Consider the following 23006-nt stretch of genomic DNA (forward strand, 5'->3'; position numbering starts at 1 on the left):
TAGAGAACAAGCTGCTAAAAGCAAGAGACCAAGACAATAAAGCCAAAGCTATGACACTTCAAGACACTTGTTCAGCGACTCTGTACACTCAGAATGAAAGTTCTGGGCAGTGAATGGTCTGTGTGACTACTTAAGCAATGGTGCTTCAGAGCATCATCCATCAACAAAACTGACTATTTTTCAAGATTTTTAAGCTGTACTTACAGGATGTGAAAGACTTTACTAAAACAGTATTCATGGAGCAAAAGAAGAAAAATACAGTTAAGCAGACATGTCAACTGTTGAAACTTAAGTGTAAGAACAACTAGACCTAGACCTCAGTAAGTGCACCTGCCATCTGCATCTCTAATATCTGACATTCAGATCTGTTCAGGGCACGTCTCCAGTCAGAATGATACACACAAGGCAGATGCAAGAGTTTAACGCACACTGCAGCGACAGAAGATGACATCTTACAGGATTCTTTTCCAGATTTCATAGTTCCCTCCATTGTTTAAGCCGTAATGGGCCAGCAGGAAGACAAGTCCAAAACAAACAGCAATGCAACGTATCTAGGGAAGATACTGTAGTATATTGTAGATAAATGCTATCTGATATACTCCTCCTCAGAGATGCATGACGTATCTTCATCTGTGTTTTCCTCCAAATCTGGCAAGTTGCCCCAGAGCAATACATTCACACCTGGTGGGAAGGAGGTAAGACAGAAGAAGAAAAAAAATATATTTTTGGATGGTGTCCTTATTTTTAAGTTGCTCAAGTGTCTATTTTCAGTAAAAGTACTCTTATAGCAAAAACTGGTAAGTCACAATCTTCATATATTTAACGTGAATATTTCTTTTTTTCTTCCAAAGTGATCTTGTAGGTGTTGCTGTTTACAGCATAGCTCAAAGAGTAAGTCCCTGCCTACTGATGTATTCATATCGCTAATTCACATAGCTATCGATAATCCCCTCATGGCCAATTTATTTTTAAATGCATTGATCTGAAACACAGGTGACACTGAAAGGTTTAGACAACAAGTTATTCTCGTGTGCAAGGAGGTGAAGTGATTTGTCAGAACGCTATGCACTCCTGAAGACTCGAGGCAAATTATGCTAGACACTTGGCATCCAGAGAAGATCTAGCTGAATAAAGGAGCTAGCAGGAGCTGTAATTTCAGCTTGAGCTAATGGGGACTCAGTTATATAGGGTCAAAGTGACAACATGACTCACCCAAAAAGAGTGCCCATGGGACAGCTGCCTGATAGCACTGTAAAGCTATACGTACCGCTATAAATAGCAGCTGGTGGCTCTGTTGTTTATAGCAGTTATAATATTGCTCCAGAAAATCCGGACTTTCACCCACAGGAACAGTAGGTTAAGTGTTTTGATGAAAATTAATTAATTTCTACTAGAAATTTTAACTTAGGAAGTAGCTACAACTACCTCCCCCAAAGTAGTTTGCTAGATTAGCAACACAGCAACACTTGCCGTATGCCTCCATATGTTACACGCTCTCCATATGCTTTAACTATATTGAGATGCCTCATTAGAAAGAGGATTTGGAATTCAGGATTTCAGGGAAGAGAAGGAAACATATGTGTTCCTTACCAGAAGAGTCTAGTCTGTTGATGCCAAAGACTGCTTGGCTATGAAACATCCAGAAGTGGCCATTATTACAGGACAGCAGGCAAGGTTTGCAGGGAGAGATCACATGGTAACCAACAACATTACCGCTAGAAAGACAAGTGAAATAGTGAACAACATGAAAGCCTGATGGAAAGATTAATGGTGCTTTTTCTAGCTGAAATTAACATCAAATAGCCAGGGTACAAGACCATTATGTGATGCTCCTATTTTGATAAAGTTAAGGGGACGTAATTAAACAAGCATCTTAAGTGTTTAGAAAACATCTGTCAGGAGTTACAGAATATCTAAGCTTTAGATCTTTGGCACAGAGAACTATTTAGTAACCTGACTTGTGCAATCCAGATTAGTTTACATAACAATGGCATTATATCACCAATGGCGGTGTTTCTTTAGTTTGAAGGCCAGTGATTCCATTGGAATCAAATCCATCATGAACATACAGCTCATCTGTAAAGCAGCACTGTGCATGAGTGTGTGTCAGGAACAGGGAGAGGCTAAGAAAAATATCTTTGAGAGAGACTAAAACTAATATCCTTAAGACTAAGACTATGAAAGCTTTATCTGCTCTCCTAGGTCAAAACCTAGGATGACATTTTTCTCCTTTCTCAGTCATGCGCTCCAGTGAGGTATTTCACTTTCTCTACTTTTGTCATAAAATTTAAAATGCTGTGTTCCTATCATATCCTGCTCTCTCCCCTTTAAATCCAAGCAAGGTAAGTCTCTATTAAGAAGCTGAAAGGATACTCTCAAATAATGCTACATGAAATGCGTTACCGGAGTTGTTTTTAGTCTTAAATATCATACATTAGTAAAGAGGATAAAAGAACTCCAAGAACTTTAGTGACAGCATCTTCCATCTGCTAGCGACAGCCAGATCTGCCAAGAGGATGTTCTATTAATTAGAATATGAGTAAGTACTTCTTACTGTGGCCTTATTCACACAATTATCTCAGTGTTGAAGCAGACATTTAATCAGGCAGGTGGCACGCAAGCTTTCCCATATACTCAGACTGACAAGGTTGTCACATTTCCACTTGGGACTTGCACAGAAATAGACAGGCAGCCAGGCCCAGAAGTAGTGGGCTGAGTTTCTATCAGGCAGCATTAAATCTGAAATAAAGTACGCAATCTGTTCATTCATCCCTTGATTTTCTCACTGCAGTAGGCTACAGGGAGAAGGCTGCGCAGCACTGCATGCATGCTTGTGAAGGTGCTGGTGTCATCGGGTGGCATCCTTACCACTTCAAACACGCGATGTTCTTCAGCTTGCATTTGCAGATTTCAGTAAAATAGCAGCTGCCGATGAAGTCAACAGTACTAGGTGGGAAGAGAGTAGAAATATTAAAGTTTAGACGTAGCTCTGGTTACAACTGCAAGGTTTTGACAGCACAGGCGTGAAGTCACAGCGAAGGGATGCTCGTGTTGTGCTTTCAAGAGCACGCAGTGCCTTTTACCTGTCGGTTAGCAGCCGTGCTCATGTGGGAACAAGAAAGCGCCCCGAGATGTTACGTTAAGGCATCACCACAACGTAAACCAGAAAGCACCAGTTCTCCTGATGCTTCCTGACACCGACACACCGGGGCCCTGCCGCTCTCACCGTGACTCCACCAGCCAGATCTGACTGCAGATGTCGCCCCGGCTCCTGGCGGGCCTCGCCTAAGCCTCCCGCCCGGTACCTCGAAGGCCGGGACATTTAGAAGCGAGCCTCTGATTCCTCATCTCCTCTTTAACCCCGCTCCCTCACCAGCGCCATCAGCACGCTGCTTTGCAGCCTCATTTCCTTGGCATTCAAATGCCGCGGTGGGAACGCAGCTCGGGGCCTGCGGCAGTGCCAGGGCCGGGCAGGCTCCGTGGGGACCGGGAGGGTCCTGCTCCTCCTCCTCATCTTCCTCCTCCTTCCCCCAGCTTCCTCCTCTTCTTCCTCAGCCCTTTCCTCTTCTCCCTCCTCCTCTTTCACCTCCTCCTGCATCCCCCTCCTCTTCTTCCTCCATCCCCCTCTTTTCCTTTCCTTCCTCCTTCTCTTCTTCCTCTCCCTCCGTCCTCCTCCCCCTCTTCTTTCTGCCCTTCCTCCTCCTCCTCCTCTCCCTCCATCTCCTTCCCTTCTCCCATCCCCTTCCTCCCCCCCCCCCCCATCTCCCCCTCAGCGCTGCCGGTGCCTCCCCCGGGACTCACGCGGTGGGGGGGATGTCCGTGGAGTACAGGTCGGGGGCGGTGCCGGTGGCGGCGAGCAGCGCGGCCCGCATGCCGCGGGAGCTGAGGACGTGGCGGCAGAAGCGGCAGCAGAGCACGGCCACGGAGCGCTCCGCGAAGGCGCCGCCGGGCCCCGACAGTGACATGGCGGCGGGGGGGGGGGGTTGGGGGGGGGGCGCCGGGCCCGGCCCGGTAACGGCCGCGCTCGTGCCGCCCGTTTGAATCCCCAGCCGCGGCCGGCCGTTGGGCGCCGCACGCCCCGCCCCCTGCTCTGATTGGCGGAGCCGCGCGCCTCGCCCCGCCCCTCCGCAGTCCTCGGGGCGGAGGCCTCCGCGCTCCTCCACGCCCCGCCCACCCCTCCGCCAGGGGGCGGAGCCTCCGCTACCCACCGAGGGGCGGAGCGGGCGGGGCGGCGCCTCCTCCCCATTGGCCGCCAATCCCGTCGCTCGAACCCATCCCCGCGCGGCGATTGGGCGCGGGGACGGAGGGGGCGGGGCGGCGGGGTGGCGACAACGGCGGCGGTGGCGGGGAGGGGGGGGGACGAAGAGGCGGGGGGGGGGAACCGGGCGGCAGCGGCCGGAGAACGCCGGGCGGGCGGGAGGCGGCTCCGCGGCGCCCAGGTAACCGGCCCCGGGAGAGCCCCCCCCGGCCCCACAGCCCCCTCCCGGCCCCCGGTGGTCCCCGCTGGAGCCCCCCCGGTGCCCCCCGGTGCCCCCCGGTGCCCCCCCGGCCGCAGCGTCCCCGCCGCGCGCCCCCCAGGCGGGGCTGGCGGTGTGGCGGCGGAGCCCCGGGCTCCGTTCGGCTTCGTCCCGGAGCCCCCGGGGCTTCCTTCCCCCCCCCGGCCGCATTGTTCGTGCCGGGCGGGCCCCCGGGGCCGAGGGGGGGGGGACTCGGAGCTTCCCTTCCCGTCCTCCGCAGCCCCCCCGGGCTTAACGGGGAAATTGGGAAAAAAAAAGGGGAAATGGGGGAAAAAGGGAAAAAGTTGAGCCTTGCGTGGGGGATGGAGGATGGGGAGGACGGGATTTGGGGGGTGGGGGTGGGAGGATATGGGGTCGGGGATGGGGGGCGATAAGGCTGGGGAGGCAGGGATATGGGGACGGGGATGGGGACACGGGGTGGGGGGGGGCTGAGGGACACGGGCACGGCCCCGGCTGCCCCCCACCGCCCCTTCTGCCTTGTGGGGGTCTCCAGGTTTGGGTTGTGTTTTTTTTGGGGGCGGCTGCGGGTCCCTAACGCCGCCGTTTGTCCCCCCCCTGCAGGCGGGCAGACCCCAGGACGACGGCCGCTGCCTTCTGCCCCTGCCCCTGCGCCCGGCCGGGCTTTGGCTCTCAGCATCCACGCGGCGAGAAAAAGCAGAAAAAGGAGAAAACCCCCCCAAAAAAAGAAAAAAAATAAAAAATTAACCCCCCAGCCCGGCTCGCTGCGACCCCGCCATGCCAGCCTCCAGCCCTGCTCCGCCGCCACCGCGCTGCTAACGCCGGGGGAGCCCCCGGGGGCTGCGGGAGCGCGGATGCTGCTGCGGGGGGCTGCGGAGCGGGGACACGGAGCCACCGCCCCCGGGGCCCGCTGCTGCCTGCCTCTGCCCCCCGCCGCCGCCCCACACCCCATGGACTGAGCTTTTGGTTTTTTTTTCCCCCCCTTTTTTTTTTTTTTTTTTTTTTTTTGGGGGTGGGGGGCGAGGAGAGGAGGAGCGGGGCGCTGCGCGGCTCGCCTGCTGCTGGATCCTGCGCTCCTAGGGCGAGCCTTTCTGGGGGGGAGAAAACATGACGTCGCCGGCCAAATTCAAAAAGGATAAGGAGATCATAGCCGAGTACGACACCCAAGTCAAAGGTAAGGCGGCGCTTTCTTCCCCTCCGCTGCCTTGCTGCAGCCCTGGCTGCGGGGTTTGGGTGGGGAAGGGGGGAAACGGGCTGCAGATCGCCTGGAATCCGCAGGGCTTTCTCCTAACGCAGCGCCCTGCTGGGTTTGCAGGGCTTTTTCGCGGCCCCCACAGGGTAGGTGCCACCCGTGGCGGTGTGTTTTAAGGTATTTTGGCGTTTTTACCCGGTGCAGTGGATCTCTGAGTGCTGAGAGATCCGTGTTTGTCTGCCCGGGGTTTGAAAATCGGGATTTGCGTTGGGAATATGACAGCCGGTTAATTGCTTTTTAATCCTCCGATCGTAGGAACCTTTTTAAAATCCATGCGGTGTCAGAAGAGCATATTGCAGCCGGCAGTAATTGGGACCTCGCTTAGGGTCCCTGTAAAGCTATTTGTGCTAGAAAGTTCCATTATTCGGGATTTTGCTCGTGGTGAGCCCCTCGTTGCTGCCTGCTTTTTCATCCTGTGCTCTTGAGTAGAACTCCTCAAGGTTGCAGGGTGGGTATGCACACGTACATCTGCATACACACAGAACTGGAGGAAGCGAACGCGTCAGTGTTATTCCCGTATCGTCACAGGGAAGGGAGGAAAATGTCAGGAGCATGTTTGCAGCGATCATGCAAGTCTTCTGCAGGATTCAGCTGGCTGGGCTTCAGGCCATCATGTGCTCTGGGTTGAAAAAAAAATGGTGAAATGTCTACTTAGCTTCTTATTTTTTGCAAAGTTTTCAATGTAACACTTATTAAAAATAATTATTGTTCGCGTACGGCTTGATGTATTGCTGCTAGGAAGTTATGAGATTTAATGATTTATCTAATTGGTGAAAACTTGCTTGGTATGCTTGTAGCATGCAAGAAAGATGGCCTTCGGGCAGGGTTGATTGAGTTAAATCGATGCGATTTAAAAAAAGGTGATTTAAATCTGAGTAGGAAAAGTAGATTAAAACTGACAATTAAAATATTATTTTGCTGTTATGTGCTTGGCTATTTTTCATGCTGAGGGGTGATCACTGGATGCAAATCATTAAAACATCTTGTTCTGCAAGATGCATGTCCTACGCTGACCTTAGTGCTGTGTATCGAGAAGAAGTTTTGATGTTTTTGTTTAAAAAAAAAAAAAGGCAGGTATATCTGAGCAAATATAAAGCTGGATAGGGGTTCACTTTGATTTTTTTTTCAATTCTTGGATTCTTGAAGTCTGAAATGGAGAAGAATGGGTTTCTTTTTTACTAATTTAGTTTCTGTTCCTGTTTTCTTGCCATTGTTGATGGAAATGGGAATTGAAGGCAGTGTAAAATTAGAGGCATATATGTTCTTTCATTGTTTACCCCATCAAAATATGCGTGATAGTCTGTAGCCACAATATTTGGACTTAAACCAAAGACACGCTGACTAATTGGTGGAATGGACACAATAACGCCAAAGGAGGCTTGAGAATTAGTAGGGCTTATCTTATCTCTTGCTTTTTCATGTGTTAGAAAAGAAAAAACATCTTCCCTCTTCCAAAAAGAGACCAGCGGGGTGTGTGCAATGGAGTCGGGCCTTCCCCGCGAGCAGAGACTGTCACTGCAGGCCTGTCAGCTCGGTCTGTAGATGTGGTCCTAAAACCGAGGCGTTTGGCTTTCTGCCTTACCAAACCTTCTTAACTGAGATGAGGTGAGGAAGAGCAGGGCCACGCTGGTTGGCGCCATGCCCCTCGCGCTCCCTCGATGCCCACCAGCAGCGAGGGGCTGCCCGATGGCAAGCCCGAGGGTGCTGTGGGGCCATGGACAAGGCCAGCAGGAGGTGTTGGGCCCTCTCCTGCCCTTCCTATACGAGAGATGTGTGGAGTGCTGACCAGCTTGAATCCACGCCTGAAGGTAGGGCTGCAAGCTTGGTGCAGCACCTCAGCAGCAGGGAGCTCCGCTGGGCAGTGGGCATCTTCAGCACTCGTCCTCTGGGAGTAGGGCTGGGGGAGACTTTACGATTACAAGCTCTTTCTTAGGCTTCGTGAGGCTTGCAGTGTGTCTCAAGGTGCTTTGGTTCCAAGCCAGGTACCCATTTGAGCCTCTTGAGCACGTAATTCAAGAGGCGTGATGGTCTCTCCACTGCAGTGGGCGCATGAGGTTGTTCAAAACACAGTTACAAGTGTGGTGCTGCCTAATCATTAAACGTACCTTAGTCCTTACGGAAAATCCTTGGTGTCCCAATCCCATTCTTAACCTACATGCAGGAGCAGCCTAGAAGCGGCGCTAACTCTGATTATGGGTTATTTGGTGCCTTCTCTCTCGTGTTGCAAAGTGACGCCGTGAAGCTGTCACCGTGGGAGTGATGAATCAGGTGCTGGCATGCTCCATGCCCTGTAAGATGTCATCTGTTTCTTTCAGATGAGAAAATTCTCTGATATTTTTTACTGGCATTTAGAAACTTGCCGAGTTCTTTGCTACGCGCGGTTCCGGGCTGGGCGTTGGAAGCTGTGCTTACAGGCATCGTTTAAAACCATTAATCCCCTAGCATACTCAAGCACTTCGAGTTATTACTAATAGAACGAGTGAGCTTTGTTTAAAAATTTAATAGCCTTAAGTTAATCAAGACCACTTAAAGAATAGTACCGCTGCTTGGTTAATGGATCATTTCCACAAAACTTTGTTTTTCTGCTGCTGAATTAACTTGCATCTTTTCTTCTAAAAGGTGCATGGGGGGCACAGGGTGTTGGTGACTGAGACTTTCTGCTCTTCCTTGGCCTTGACCCATGGGTATTTGTTGTCTTCCAGCAGCCAATTCCCTGGGTTTTGGGATGAAGCTGGCTCTTCGTGGTTTGTGTATGCAGATAATGAGGGCAGGGAGATCAACGCTAGGTTGAGATGAGTTTCTGAAGATGGAGGATTGCTTCTTACGCATAAATCTTCTCACCCAGGGGCTAGGGGGCAGGAGTGGAGTGATGCTTCCTATTTCTGGTGTGGTGTGGCTCAGAACATGTTTTGCAGTCTGTGGGTGTCCATCCTATGGGTTGGTGGCCCTGTTGGGTCCAGCCTGGAGTTGTTCTGGCCGAATGGCTGCATCTCAGCTCCCTTCCCGCCTGACGACCCCTGGTCTCCTGCATCTGGAGGTTCGATTACAAACTTCTGTCTTGTACAGAAGTGAAATAACCCGTGGAGGTGTCCAGGCAGGGTGGCTTTCCTATACAGCTGCTCTGCCTTACCTCTCTTCCTCCGAGCCTCCTGCATGTAATGGTTGCAGCAAAGCCTGGCTGCAGGGCTGCGCCGCTCGCCGTTTCGCGCCGGTGGTGAAGGGAGGAGAGGCTGCAGGCATGGGCGCGCTCTTCTTGAAAGACTCGCCGCAAACGCTGCTCTTTGAGGGGAAAAAACCTCTGAAATGGCTGTGTCATGCGGTAGGAATTCTCTTGACAAGATGACATGGGGTCAGCAGGGGAGGGAAGTGCTGCTTTGATACGTTTCTGTCCCATGTGCTCGCAAAGATTACGAGTTCTGTGAAGCTGGAAAGTGAGATTCTGTGGTCTCCATATGGAGCCTTTGATAGCTCAAGCTCATCCCCTTGTCTGGATTGTCTCTCCCAATTCCTTTGTGCAAGTTGCGGTAAGGCAGAGATAATGAATTTATGCTGTGCAGTGTGCTCCATGTGCGATTTGGACGCTGCCTATCTGTGCCCGACCGAGGGCTGTCAGGCTGTTTTTCGGGTGAACGTATTAAATTGGAGTGTACATTTGCTGGGGAAAGAAGAGCCAGTGATTTATCTCTTAATTCTTCTTTTCTTTCTCTTCGTGTCCCACGAGAGCATTATATTTAATTAGTTTGTATAAAGCTCCAGTAAATAGCTTCATGGTTTGGGCTCCAGAAATTTAATACTGACATTTTTTACGCAGCGAGGGTTCGCGAGCCGCTTCTGTCCTTGAGCATGCTCTACCAAAGGTTAAAAGATTTGCATCTGCTGCAAATCTTGCAGCGCAGTTCAAGAATTGCTGGGACTATGAAAAATAGATGAGTTCCTCGTAGCAGGAGTGAGCCCGGCACGGAGGTGGCTGCGTGCTCATCCAGCTGAGAGCATCTCGAGCTAAGGGGAGAAACCCGGTAAGGGGAACTTCAGGCAAGCCTCCTCCCAGGTGCTACCAAATCCAGGCTACTGTAATGTCTAAAACTTTCTTGTTAATCTCCCCAAAATTGCTGGTACATCTCAGCTAAGTCCCTTTTTCCTCTCTGGATCGAATGGCTGCTGGGGTATCGGTTCTGACTGTGATCTCTTCCCGAGTGCTGCCCGCAGTTGCAGGTGTCTCGTTCGTCTGCTCCATCTCCTGGCCGCCCTGTGTGATGTTCGGCAGCCTTAGCTCTGAGTGGTGCTGAGCTTCGTTAGCAATGATTACAAAAGGAGCTGTGGCTGGGCCAAGCAGCTGTAATTTGGGGAAAAGTATGCCACTTTTGGTGGTGGTTTGAAACAAAATTGGGATTTCTCTCAACTGTTGAAAGCTTTCTTTTGTTAATGCTTTGGAAAAATCAATTCAAATAATCAATTTCTTCTGTTATGACCTAGGAATTTCCAGTATTGTTGACATTGCATAGGTAAAGTGACTTCTGTTGTGCAGGTCTTCAGCTGAGGTCGCGGGGTTGGCTCCTGCCCACCACGATTCTGTTTGCAGATCTTAGCCTTGTGTTCGTGTGCTACGGGTGAGCTCCTGGCCATGCTTTGGCAACGCCTGTTTAATACCGAGTGTAAACAGGCTCTTCAGCCACACACCCTGGTGTGGTTTGGTGGAGTATTTCTAAATTTTGAGATTGAGAGTTTGTATATATTGCACTACCATTGATGTTTAAAATGCAAAACTACCTTTTAAGGTTTTTTTTTTTTTACAGTTAATCGTTACTCCGTGTGTGTAAGTGATTCCATTTGTGTGCAACAATGACTTGCTCCAGACTTTGGCTGTGGAAATGCTTCGGAATCATCTGTTTCTCTGCAGTTCTTGATAGTGCAAATCCCTCGAGTTTTGGAGCTGCTCGGATTGGGCCAGCTCGGCCGCCTGCTGCCAGGAAGGGGGAAGGGGCTGCTGGGAGATCGGTTTGATGTTACAGCAATAGTTTGTGTTTCTTTGTCTCGTGTATGGCTCCTACTAATGGATTATTAGCGAGGATTATTAACGAGGCAGCAGAGAGGTGAAAGAATGCAGTTTCTTCCTCCTTTCCTCTCCTAAATTCCCCTTGGGTCTCTTGCAGATCCACCAAGTGTTGCAAGGCGAGAGACCAGGGCTGACCAGGAGACCTCCGTGCACTCAAGTTTCTTCCAAAAGCAGAAGAAATTGTCAGAGTAACTCCAGGAGGGCTTTCTATAAAAAGTTTACTAGTAGTAGCCAGAGTTTTCCCAAATTTCTAACTAAAAGAGCCCCACTACGTTTTTCCTTAGCTCTAACTGGTTTCCTTTTGTGGTAAGGGTACACATGAGCCTCTTTTCCTTTTTCTTTCGGTTACCTCCTGACTTCTCTCTTTTTTTTTAATGCTTACTATTTTTTGCCCTTTTTTGGAATTTACTTGGAAGAACCTATTTTACTGATCGATTTTCAGTTGTCTTTATGAAGAGTGAGACGTCTAAACCTTTGAGATGAAAAGTAGGTCTCAACACGCTCTTTTGAATAGTTTTTGTTACGCCACGCACAGTTAAGATTCATTACCTACTACTTTATGCAGTTCATTTTTGTATGACTTTTGCAGATTTCATGTTTTTGAGATTCTGTGCAGCTGCAGCATCACGGGAGTCCTGCTCTCTGAAGGTTGTCAACAATTTGTAGGTGATGGAGGCAAGTGGAGTTACGATTTGACTTGCCAACAGACAAAAACAATGAAGAAAACGAGAGGAAAGGGTCTTGATTTCACAGTAATTCCATAATTAGCGTCCATTCTTCATTTCCACGTTGTATTTCTCCTTTTCTTCCAAAATGGCAATGTTACAAAAGACAAAGCAGAGCTTTCTTGTGTGAAATCCCTAGGTAGTGGGCAGTAAAACTTGAATTGAGTGTTTGAAGTCAGTAAACGCGTGTGCATGCAGAATGACTGCATCGGGGAAGCTCAGCCTGTAGTTTTTTCCATGTAGATGCTGCAAGTGGATTTGAGCCATTTAAAATGTTATTTCTTGCCATCAAAATAACCATTCACTACTGTTAAACTGTAAAGCTTCTGACCCAGTCATTTTGCTTTGAACAGGTGCTGTGAATGTTGATCGGTGCTTGACAAAAAAAAAATAATGTGAGGGGCTTGGGAATTTGAAAATAAGTAAATAAATAGATTGTTTCCTCTGCGATGCTGGATGTAAACCTGCCAGGTATTCTGTGCCTCTCCCGTGCCATGGTTTGGGGTGGTGTGCACGCCTTTTGTGTGCTGCAGCATGTTCCAAAGGATACTGCAGGAAATCCTTGGCGTAAAACACAAGCCGCAAATTCACAGAACGCTCGCCGGGTTCTCCCCTGGCCTTCAATGAGTGTTTTCTCAAACATTTTCTCTCAAGGTGTTGTTCAGTGTGGTGCAAAAATTCCCGGGTCCTAAGCGCTTTCGACAAGCCACGAAACGATTTTTGCACAAATTTATTTCTATGAGGCCGGCAGCTGATTTATCTGGTGGCACATAAGCAGCTCCTGGCTTTTTGGCTCTTGAGAAGGAGCCAAATAAACAGATTAGCTCTAAACCAAGCACAGATTTTTTTTTTTTCTTCAGTAGTGAAGAGCTGCAGCAGGGTAATTTGGTCAGCCTTACTAATTCTGAAGCTTTTTTATTGTCGAACTTTCCAGGAAGAGCTTTTTGGCCTCCGTTCTTTTAAATAGGGAAGGTTTTTTTGGTTTGTTTTTGTACCACTGTCGTTGGACGAAGGTTTTCATGCAGATGTAAGCCATGGAGCAATGCAATTCATAGATGGTGAGTGCTCACAAACTGAATCTATGTAAAATAATGGCAGTAGTTGCCCAGGAATTAGTCCCTGACTTTCTGTGGGCAGCTCTCTGGTCCCACTTGAATGAGGTGCTCTCGTTTTTCTTGGAGGAAGGCAGGTTTTGTTTGACGGACCTGTAGCTGACAGAATTGCTGAACTGTCCTCTCTAAACAAGTGGATCAATTGTTTTCTGAGCAAAGATCCTCAGCCTCAGTCAATCAAAACATTTCCGTGTCACCGTCGTGTTTTTGTAAGGCAAACCGTGCGGAGGAATTGAATCCGGCTTTCTTGCCACGGCCCTTAATACATCGCTAGCTGAGGAGGGGGAGGACGATAAGCAGCCCCCAAATTAGCATTTATTCTACAAGCTGATTGTTTAGAAAGGTGTTTTTCTATTTTCTTTGGTTTTAGCCCCTGGGCTGAAGCAGTCGCCCAGGACTGAGGAGGGCTCTGGTGTTTTGGGGCTGCTGCACGGTGCTGTGGGTTCGATCTGTCCGCGCCGGCTCATCCATTCCAGGAGCAGAGCAGCACGTGGCTGTAAGCTTTTGTTGTAAGACAGGAAGGTTTTTTTTTCCCCTGCATTTGCAGTTTGAGACTTGCTAATGATTGATGGGGCTCCTTTCTGTTGGCCATTTCTCACCCTCCACGTTTCCCCTCCATGCTGTTGCTCCAGGTCCAGAAGCCGTCGCGGTGGCACTGCAGATAACGTGGGGAATGGTGATCTTTTAATCACCAGCCTGTTCAATTTCGTTCAGAGGGTGTCTGGATATTGCAATAATAAAATACGATGCTGTCTGCTGCGGATGGCGGCTTAGCAGTGGGAAATCTAGAGGGGAAGAGCAGCTCGTGCTAGCCAGCCCTTCGCAGGCATTGCCCTTCCTTGGCTTAGTGAGCTGGCTGAAATGTGGTAGGGGCTGTCATGTAGGCATTAATTGATCCCCTGGTTTCCCTTCTCAAGAAGGAGCAAGTGATCCATGCAGGGCAGGAGGAAGCTGAACTGAAGGACAATTTCAAGGTGCCTACTGGGTGAGGTTTAAATGCAGTGGCATAAATTAATGCTGTGTCTTTGAGGATGCTCCTACATGTTAGCACTGAATTTGCAAAGTTAGATGGTATGGGAAATTCCACAAAATGCTTGTTTCATTAGCACTGATTATTCTCGAAATACGAAGTTTTACACAAGGACAGGGTCATGGGTCGATGAAGCTCGTGCCTTGTGCTGTTCCCAGTACAGTGCCCTTCTCTTTGCCCCATCCCAATCCACATGGGGGTTTCTTGGTGGAAATCACGACTGCGATGACTGAACTCCTGAAGCTGTCGATGGCATTATGAATAACCTTCTGGGAAACTACGATTAATGAACCGAAATGAAGCTTTCTAGAAATGGGATGCTCTTCCACCTTCTTGGAAAGCCGCGGTGATACCGTGTGCCTATAAAGCTGGATTTGGATGTGCAGCACAAAGGAAGGGCGGAGTGAAGTTTCATAAAACGCTTGTGTGCCTTCCTTCTTCAAGGGTTTCTCTCCTAATGGCAGCATTTGACACATCCAGCGACAGGGCTCATTTTATTTATTTTGTCTTCAGTACATGGAAATTCCGGTCTGCGGGCCATAAAACAAAAATATCACTCCTGCATTTTTAAAATGGGAATAGCAATGCTTCCCAGCACCAGCTCTGTTACAGGGCTGCTTTAAGAGTTCTGTCTGAGGGATGTGAAGTGCTTTGAAAGCTCTGGATAGGAAACGTGTCCGTAAGCAGCAATTATTACTGTGAAAAAAATGCTCTCCCTTTTTATTAATATGTGCATTGGATATGTTAAGGAACAACAATGACAAACCATAGCATGCTAAGTATTTTATGAAGTGTACCAGTACAGAGCTCTGAGGGGAGACGTGGAGGCTTTTCCCCGCGTTCGATAACCAGTTGTTCAGAAACTTAATAAATGAACGTCCCTGTGAAGTGGTTTTGGAAAGGAGCCTGGTTTTGCTTTGGCCTCCTTATTGAAAATAACTCTTCCTAGCTTTGTGTTCTTTCCATCTGTTGAAAAAAGGAGGCTTGCTTCATCCCATTTACCCCTTAAAATCGGTAAACCACCAATATTTCTGCCTTGCAGTGGGCTCGTTGCACCGGTCCCTGCGTACCAGCTCACCAGGACCGCGTCCCCAGCACTGCGGAAGGATGCTGAGCCACGAACAAAAGGCTGCCAGTAAACGACTTAAAAGTCTGCAGCTGGAAAAGGGAGGGGGAACGAGTTTCTGCTCTCTACAGAGGGAGGAACAAATGCAACATTACAAAGGTCACAGGATATAGTAATGATGTTTGGATGGAAACTTAACTTGCTATGAATGAAAATGTGCTCTTGTGTTTTCCCCCTGGAGCTGAATGTCTGAAAGCTCTGGATACTTGTTGTTCTGTTTCGTTTCTATTTTTTTTTACTCTTTTTTTGGCTCTCGTGAGCTTCCATGAGTTGTGCTATAGAAATGAGAAACATGGAGGGCAGGCAGCGCGCAGCTGCTGGCAGAGGCTCCAGTGCCACATCTCTGTTGCTTTAACCAAGGCTGTGGCGTTATTGGTTCCTGGCTAATCCAGTGCAACAGTCTGAAAGGCAGAGATTGCTCGGTGCTGAAAATATCCATAGGGGTGCTTCGCAGTGAGCTTGCTGCGCTGCCAGCGGCACGATTGCTGGTGCCAGGGGAGCTCTGAGCACGGGCTGAGCACCGCTCCTTAAGGCAAGCGTGTGTTGTGTTGTCTAAACGTCAGTGGAAAAGGTTTTGACCCCTAAATTGCAATACTTTATTTTCCACAAGAAGCGTGCCGGTTAATTTCCATGGAGGGTTCTTGGGGTTTGGTTTGCCTCTGCAAACGCTGAAGGTGCTGAGCATGGAGCTGTGCCGAGGGGGTCCTGCAGCCCCAGAGCCGGCGTGGGTTGTGGCTCCTGGGCTGCGTGAGGCTCTGCGCTGAGCTCCTTTCGCCTTTCCTCCCTCTGTGTGCTCCAATCCTGTCCAGACTGTCTGAGTTTCGTGAGGTTTGGTCCCTTATCAATACACACGTTGTTGTTACCTTCCATTATGTGATTAACTTCTGCCCGTAATGATGGATAGCTTTACTCGGAAGTGTAAAATCCTCTTGTAGCCTGGTTATCTAATGAAAATGTGTTTGCATGCATCGTTCTCATACTTCATAAGGAATTCATCTTTACTTAGGCTTTAAATCAAATTATCTCTTCCCCCCTTTATCCATCAGAGTGAACTTAATAGCTGTAAAGAGCTTGTTGCATCCATCTTTTGATGAAACGCCTTTCATCTCCTTCTCCCCAGAAATCTTGAGTAAAAATGCCCCCTGGGCGGAGGTAGCGGGATTACTTTCAGACTTGAAACAAGGGAATAAATCCTGGAACCGGGCTCTGGGGAAAATACCTGTAGGCAGATTCCTCTTCTGCACCCTGAGAGCAGTGACAGCTGCTGCCAAGGGAGAAGGTTTTTGGGTTGGTTTCGGGGGGTTGATTTCTTTTTTCCTTCTGAAACATTAGAATTAACACTTGGAGTTATTTTCCAGTTAACATATCCGAACAGCTGCTCCTTCGTGCTGTGATTCCGCGCTATTAAACTTATCAATTTGCTTCGCTGCTACTGATGAGCTCCTGGCTCCATTGGAGGAGCACCCATGGTGAGACCATTCCAGTGCTATAGCTGGTGAGGAGAGAAGGCTCTGTCGGCGTTTTGGGAAGGAGCTTGTGACCTGCAGACCCAACACAGGGAGCGGACAGGGACGTTGTGGTGTCCTGTGCTGCAGGTGGCTCCGGCAAGCAGCGCCTGTGGCTGGTGCAGCTCCGTACCAAGCGCTTGCTGCAGGCTGGCAGAGCAGCTCGGCTTTTCTCCGTACTCTGTTGCCTTTCCCAGCTCGCTAGCATCGTTTCAGTGGTTTTACGATGAGGCTTGGTGCAGGTAGTTCTCATTCATGGCACACCCTCCGCCAAACCCCGAGCAGAAGGACCGGCTGCCGTGGTTGCGATGAAAGCGCTGCTCGTTCCTGTACCGTGAGCTTAAGGGCTCTGCATCCCGTGAAGGGTTTGGGGCTGTCCTTGTGAAGCTGTGTGTGTTGACTCTCCAAACGCACTTATCAGCTCTGAAGGAACGATGCCTCTCCTTTTGAGGAGATTACTTTGAGATCTTGCGTGGAAAACTGCAAGCAGAGGATGAAAGCTGCGTGCATCTGTCAGATGTAAGCTGATTTTATTTCTTTGAGCGTGATCAGTATTCAGCCAGCCCTACCTGGCTTGGCTGTGGTGAAGAGGCTACCTTGTGCCTCCAGAGCTGCTTTGAGCCTTTGACATCCAGCTCTGCACAGGGCTCTCTGATGTACAAGGTGAGCAGGTTCCTTTTCCCTGCCTGCCTCCTTTTTTTGGCTTCTTGTGTGCCTCAAAGCTTATTTTGTTAACAAACCCACCCCCTCCCTAAAACCTCTCTACACACACTTCTACCTTGATGGCAATAATACTAAAATCTGTAGACCATTACCTTTTTAGGGGACTTGTGTGGCTTTTATCAGATATGTCAAAAGCTTTTATTTTATAACTTTCAATGTACGGAACATTTATTTATGTGGGGGAGGTGAGTGTTCATCGGTTACCCAAACAAAATCCTGTTTTTCAGTACTCTAAATTCAGCTCTGTTGTAAATCTGTTACAGCTCACGTTTTATTTCACCATGGCTTTCCAACCTCCTGCCTCACCCAACATCTCAACTCTACTTAGGTTTCAATCTTTGTGATGTCCCCTGGTCTATCAATGAAAACGAGGACACTCACATGTAATATTTCTTACTGAGAAGTGAGAATTCTTGGATATTAAAAAAAAGCCCAAAAGGCAGGGGTTTTTATTTCCTTCTGAGGACTGCTCTTGCAGAATTCTGAAACTTCCCGTAGTATATTTTACGCATTATAGTTGTTATTCCTCGGTTACTTTGAAGCTAAATAAAGTAAACAATTTGTGGGTATAGCTGGCTGTGTATTTATGAAATGTATATAATAATATACTTTCCTCTTTTAAACGCCATCCATTTTCCTGCTACATGGATTTATATGTTGATGGTGACTGGAAGAACATCCAGTCTAAATTAGCCTTTTTGCTGATCTTGGAGCTTCCTGGGTGTTGTTTTCCCCTTGGTCCTCCTCCAGAGTTTGCTGCTGTTGGTCCAGATTTCTTCTGTAGAGCTTCGTTCTTCTGGCTGTTGAGTTCAGTCGCAGCAGTCCCTGCGCGGGGCATTGTGTTCGGAGTAGGCTGCAAGTGGGTAAAAAGATTAAAGGGTAGTGAATTACTTGAAATGACCTTAAAACGAGGTCTCCAGTGAGATTTATGGGATTCAGTTACAGATCTTGAAACGTGTTGAGAGAATGTCAAACATTTTTTTTTCTCCTCTTTTCTTTTGGTCTGGCAGTGCAGCCTGTGTGGTTGGAAAGGACGTGCCTCCTCTTTTCAAGAAAAGCCACTTGGGCTAAGGCTGCTATTGCACAGTTGTCTATTTTTGTCCTCTTCTATATCTTGTTCTTTGTCTTCTCAGAGGTGGCGGTGACAAACCCAGCGCTGTGTAAGCGAGGAGGGCGTTGAATTGAGGTGCTCGCAGGGCTAGGTGGAAGGAGAGTGGGGGATGCAGTTCACCACCCAACTGAAACCCAGTGGAGTGAACTACGAAGAGCAGTCAAAGCAATTCCATGGAATTCCAGGACTGAGGCAGTTTGTGCCATCCTGAATTGCATTGTCGTGGAGCCGCATTGTGTCTCGATGTCCCCTCTTTTGGCTCTTTCGTTTTTTTTCCCCTGTCTCTGTCTTCTCTCTTTGGGAAATGGACTGGGCAATAAATAGGAAGTAAACACTCCACTGAAGTTTCCTAATGCAAACAAACAGGTCTGCTATTTTTAAATGCCTTTTTTTTAATGATTCTTCTAATGTTCTTCTTGCTCCAGTGGGAATGAGTTTGAGTGCTTTCTTTGAGCTTTATTTTTAGGAGTTAAAGGCTTATGTGAAAGTGCAGGGGGAGGTCTTAGATTGACAGTCCGAGATACCAAATTTGTTTTTAACTGCTCCAAAGATGGACGAGTTGAGAATATAGGGAGATGCTCGTTCCCCTGCCTCTTGTACTGGGACTGCTCTTGGGGACACAGGGAGGTGTCAGCAGCGCTCGGTGCCCCGGGAAACCCCACAAACCCTCCTGGCTCCCACGCCGTGGGTGGGTGCTTGTGCTCCCTGTCTGGGTGCTCAGGCAGAGCACAGGGACGCAGGGAAAAGCTTCAGAGCTCGCTCTGTGTTCCTGTTTTCTTGTGTGAAGTATGGTGAGAGCGTTTGCCAGCTTCTGGTCTTCAGTTGCAGGTAATTGAAAATAATAGTAATAAAAAAAAAAACCCTTGCTGTTTATTTTCCTGTTGATTTTTAGCTATTGTGGAGTTCAATTGTTTGACTTCTGGCTTGGTTTGGTGTCCGTGGTGTGACTGAGTGTTCGCCAAGGTCTGCGTTAGCTTGGGCTTTCTGTGATTTAATAGCTAACTTAATAGTGAATGTAAGGAATTTCATGTGTATACTACTGAGGTGGACAAAGGGAAACGGAAACACGATTTACTGCTGGTGGCAAGCCCTGGGATTCACATCAAAGGCCTGCGATCTGATCCGTGTGCCAGAATTTGCAGGGACAGCTGCGAGGAGTCCGTCTGCTGATGGAGCCCCGACCCCCGGCTCTGGGGGGCCGAGGGGCGAAGCCGACCCAGAGCAAGGCCAGCCGGGGCTGGGAGCCTGGCGAGGCTGCCACGGGGCTGGGATCCTGGCGAGGCTGCCACGGGGCTGCTCGCCCCCAAAGCTGTGTTTTCAGGAAGCTTTCTCGATGCTCCCAAATGCTGTTAATCCACCCGAACGTGTTAATGCTTTCTTTTTTTCATGTCAGTTGGGACTAGAACAGACAAAGCTACAAAGCAATCGCGCCTGTTGAAGGAAGGGGAAAAGCGTAGCGAGCTCAGAAAAATCCGCTTTGCCTTGTAGGTAATTAGGAGGGACTTTAGTAAGGGCCTGGCTCCTTGGTGATTTCATTTTCGACGTGCCTTAGCTTGGTTTGAGGTTAGACCGTTCACGCTGACAGGTTTCTTGAAATGGATGTTCTCTGCATCGCGGTGACCCCGGGTATGTCTATTATTACCGATGGCAAATTGTGTAATGGCGTGGTTAGGCTAAGTAAACTAACAGTGCAGACACTGCTGCTTTTGTTACCCACGTTAATATTTTTGTACAACTACTGTTAACTTTCTGATGTGGGCTCTTCAGGTTTAATATTAGCCCTTTAGCTCAGCTGGATGCACCTTCCCTGCACGCGGGTGCCCGGCTTACAGACACTGCTGCAGGCAGGTGGCTCGAGCTCATCACCGAGCCCAGCAACTTGCTGATAGCTCAGTTGGTGTCATTTTGGCTTGAGCAGAGCTTGGTTTCAGTTCTGGGCTGCTCTAGGTGGGGGGAGAAGTCCAGTGAGCACAAGCTGCTCTTGGCTCTGGCTGGAAGAGGAATTCCGCCGTGGATTTTTGCAGATGTCTGACCAGCACAGAGGGCCTGGCTGGGCTCCTGGGGCTTAAGAAAGTAACTTTGTGGTGGTTTTTTTGTTTTGTTTTTGTCTGCTATCGGTGTCAATTTTGCGTCAAAAAATTGAATGTTTGTAGAAGTAATGTGAGCACATCGCTTTATATTGTGACTGCAGCGTCACTTCATAAATAATTACGAGGTCATGCTGAGACGCATGCAGTGTCCCTAGGAAATGGCTTTCGTTCCTGGTGTGAGCCTACTGGTTTTGATATATTTTGAGTTCCTTACAAACAACAGGGCGAGGAGTTTGCGATGTCTGCTTCTTGGAAAGCATCGGCTGACAATCACACGTGCGGTGATGGTTTTGACTGGTTCATGTCGTGCCTGTCCTTTTTTCGGTATAAGAACAACGCTGAATTGGGGAGTGGAGTGGGTGTTTGGTACTTTTACAACTATTTGTGTAAAATTTTAATAGAAAGTTACAGAATTGCTGGCTTCTTGCAGGTGCAGCAGCCAGCAGTGGTTATAATTGTGACATGTTTACCCCCACGGAAGTGATTTGCAGGCTCCCCGTGACAGCTTTCTGTGCCTCCACGTACTGCAGGTGCTCCAAACCTGTCGGGGGCCGTGGAGGCCGCGAGGCACGTGAGGATTTCTCCGCTCGAGGCCGACCCCGTTGGGTGCGGGCGGGCTGGTGGCACCGCGGCCATTTGTGGCCATTCCAGGGCTGCCTCAGCTCCGACTTCCATGTCGGGCTGCCGTTCAAAGAGAAACTTGCTTGTTTTACACTTTAAATAGCTCTCAGATGGTAACGTGGATAGCGAGCGCGCACAATACGGTGGCGGCTGCTCCATTATGTGGGCTCTGCAGTGCTATTATTAGCTGACAATAGCCGGAATGAAAAGCCATAGACACTGCATCGCCCGCGAGCCATTGTGTGCGCGATGTTTTTAATGATGTTTTTAATTCGCAGAGCCAGAGGTCTTCCAGGATCTCCTTCTCCTGAGCTCCTTGTTGGAGACCTTGTGCTCTTTTTCTTTGGAGACAGCGGAGGTTAGGAAGCAAAATGGCTCTTAAAGCAGACTTGCAAATCGTGCTTGCTTAGGATAATGCTCGTGACCATAATAGGCTGTATATGTTTTCCCCATCGAGCGCTGGGAAGGTGACGGTCTTTGCAAAGATGAGTCAACTGTGTGTTCAAAACACATCTGTCTCGATTCTTTTTTGTTAAAGTTTCTGTTTTCGAAAGGAGGCTCAAGCATGCAAATAGAAGGTTTTGATCCCCTGTGTGTGACTGCCAGGGCTCTGGGGGAAGCTGGTGTGGCTGAGTGAAGTTCGTCCCGACCTTGACTGATGGCAGAAATGAATAGGGGTTCTTGGTACTTCGCTGACTCAGCCCATCACTCCTTGGCGGTAACAAAGCCAGAATTTTTAAGGAACAGTTTTTTTGACCAAACAGGTGTTACTTCTTTGCAAGAAAGCAGGTTGCTCATCTCAAATCTCTTTGGCACAGGTTACTCAGGTTATACACCTTCAATAACTGTGTGTCTTATATAAGAGAGCATTGGTTTCAGGGGCATGCACTGCACTGTACAAATCAGGGAGAGCACTTTAATGTTTATACAGCAACATAAAATCTTATTTGAAGCCATAGACAACTGCCTTTTTCCCATTCCCTTCCCAAGCTTCAGCACAAAGCCTAGCAGTGATACAAATTGAGCATAACTCTTACTGGCATTACCTAGTCCTGAAAGGCAAACTGTCCACTTTTGGGTCAATAAAGTCAGTTTTCATGTATGATGATGCTATAGGGTTGAACGTTTTCTACTGCAGGCCTTTTGGATGTTTTGGGTCTGCTGAAAGGACACATCTGGCACCTGGTGAGCAATCCAGACTGTCCCACAGCACTGAATGTAATTTTGGTGTTTGAATATAATTTTAATAGCCCTTTACCTGACGTGTCAAGAGTAAAATCTTGGTCTGTTTTTCCACCGTTGTCGTATCCTGTTTTCTTTGTTTTGGTGTGCATTTCTTTGTGGTTAATGAAGATTGATCATTGACTTTCAAAAGTATTAAATTGAACCCCAAAGAATAATCAGGTGGCCACTGCTTGCTGCTGGAGATCAGACCACGTGGGACGAGGAACGGTTTTGTCGTGAACAGTTGACGCAGTTTTCAGAAAGAGGGAACCGAAACCTCTTGAGGAAAGAATTTTCTGTTCGTTCTATTTTAACTGCATTGTGAAATCAAGGAAAGTACAACCTAATGATAAACTTGAGCTTGTGTATGCTGCAGCAAGAACTGACGCTTAGGGTGAAATGTGTGGTGAGCGGGAGAAGGTGTCTGTCAGGGACTCTGATGCTAATTCCCCTTTACCCATGGAGAACTCCCGTTACGGATCTGCCTTGCGAGAGGGCCTCGAACAGAAGTACCGTGGTTCGTGGCATGCTGTAGGGATGTTGGTTTGCTTTGAAAGCCTCTTCTGGGGGGATGGCTGCCCAGACCCCTTCCCAGGCATGGGGCAGAAGCAGTTCCTCCTGCCCTTCATAAGCACAGGGCTGGCGGTGACGAAGCTGCCGCCACTGTCAGCCTCGGCCCCAGCGGAAGCAGCCGCTGTCCCCAGACAAGTTGGCTTCTTCCTCGTCAGGCTGCTCGGTTTGAGGAAGGTGATTTGCATTGCTGAGTGCTGCCGATACAAGCTGCGAGCGTGGAGCTGGCTGCTTCGGCTCAGTCCTGTGCATTGTCTGTGGGATGCACGGGAGCGTGCAGTGTCACAGTGACTAAAAATGAGGCTTTCCAGGTTGGGGTGATGTGGGTTTATCAGGCTGGCTGCAGATTGATTGTCTTGACAGCCTTCAAATGCAATCACTTGTTAGCT

General features: G+C 48.7%; 2 protein-coding genes across 6 annotated transcripts in view; one reads left to right on the forward strand and one right to left on the reverse strand.

Annotated features, from left to right (window-relative positions):
• Positions 1 to 543: 543 nt before the first annotated feature.
• Positions 544 to 3887, reverse strand: FAM72A (family with sequence similarity 72 member A). Its single transcript, XM_084302014.1, has 4 exons — positions 3802 to 3887; positions 2869 to 2946; positions 1591 to 1715; positions 544 to 681 (listed from the first exon to the last, which is right to left on the reverse strand). Exons 1-4 carry the CDS (start codon positions 3870 to 3872, stop codon positions 587 to 589), a joined length of 369 nt encoding a protein of 122 aa, XP_084158140.1. The 5' UTR covers positions 3873 to 3887; the 3' UTR covers positions 544 to 586.
• A 1649-nt stretch (positions 3888 to 5536) lies between these two features.
• SRGAP2 (SLIT-ROBO Rho GTPase activating protein 2) overlaps positions 5537 to 23006 on the forward strand; it is a 100340-nt gene continuing 82870 nt past the window's right edge. For all 5 annotated transcript variants that reach the window (XM_084302008.1, XM_084302009.1, XM_084302011.1 and 2 more), the window contains exon 1: positions 5537 to 5649. In XM_084302008.1, coding sequence (XP_084158134.1) covers positions 5583 to 5649 — 67 coding nt within the window. In that variant the 5' untranslated portion in view covers positions 5537 to 5582. The remainder of the gene's footprint in view (positions 5650 to 23006) is intronic.

Source organism: Netta rufina (genome assembly GCF_964035555.1).
Source record: "Netta rufina genome assembly, chromosome: 26".
NCBI classification, from domain to species: Eukaryota; Metazoa; Chordata; class Aves; order Anseriformes; family Anatidae; genus Netta; species Netta rufina.

Coding starts and splice junctions, on each gene's coding strand:
- FAM72A (XM_084302014.1), bottom strand. CDS start 3,872: ATGCGGGCCGCGCTGCTCGCCGCCACCGGCACCGCCCCCGACCTGTAC. Junction 1,716..2,868: donor AACATCGCGTGTTTGAAGTG/GTAAGGATGCCA, acceptor TTGTCTTTCTAG/CGGTAATGTTGTTGGTTACC. Junction 682..1,590: donor CAACAGACTAGACTCTTCTG/GTAAGGAACACA, acceptor CCTTCCCACCAG/GTGTGAATGTATTGCTCTGG.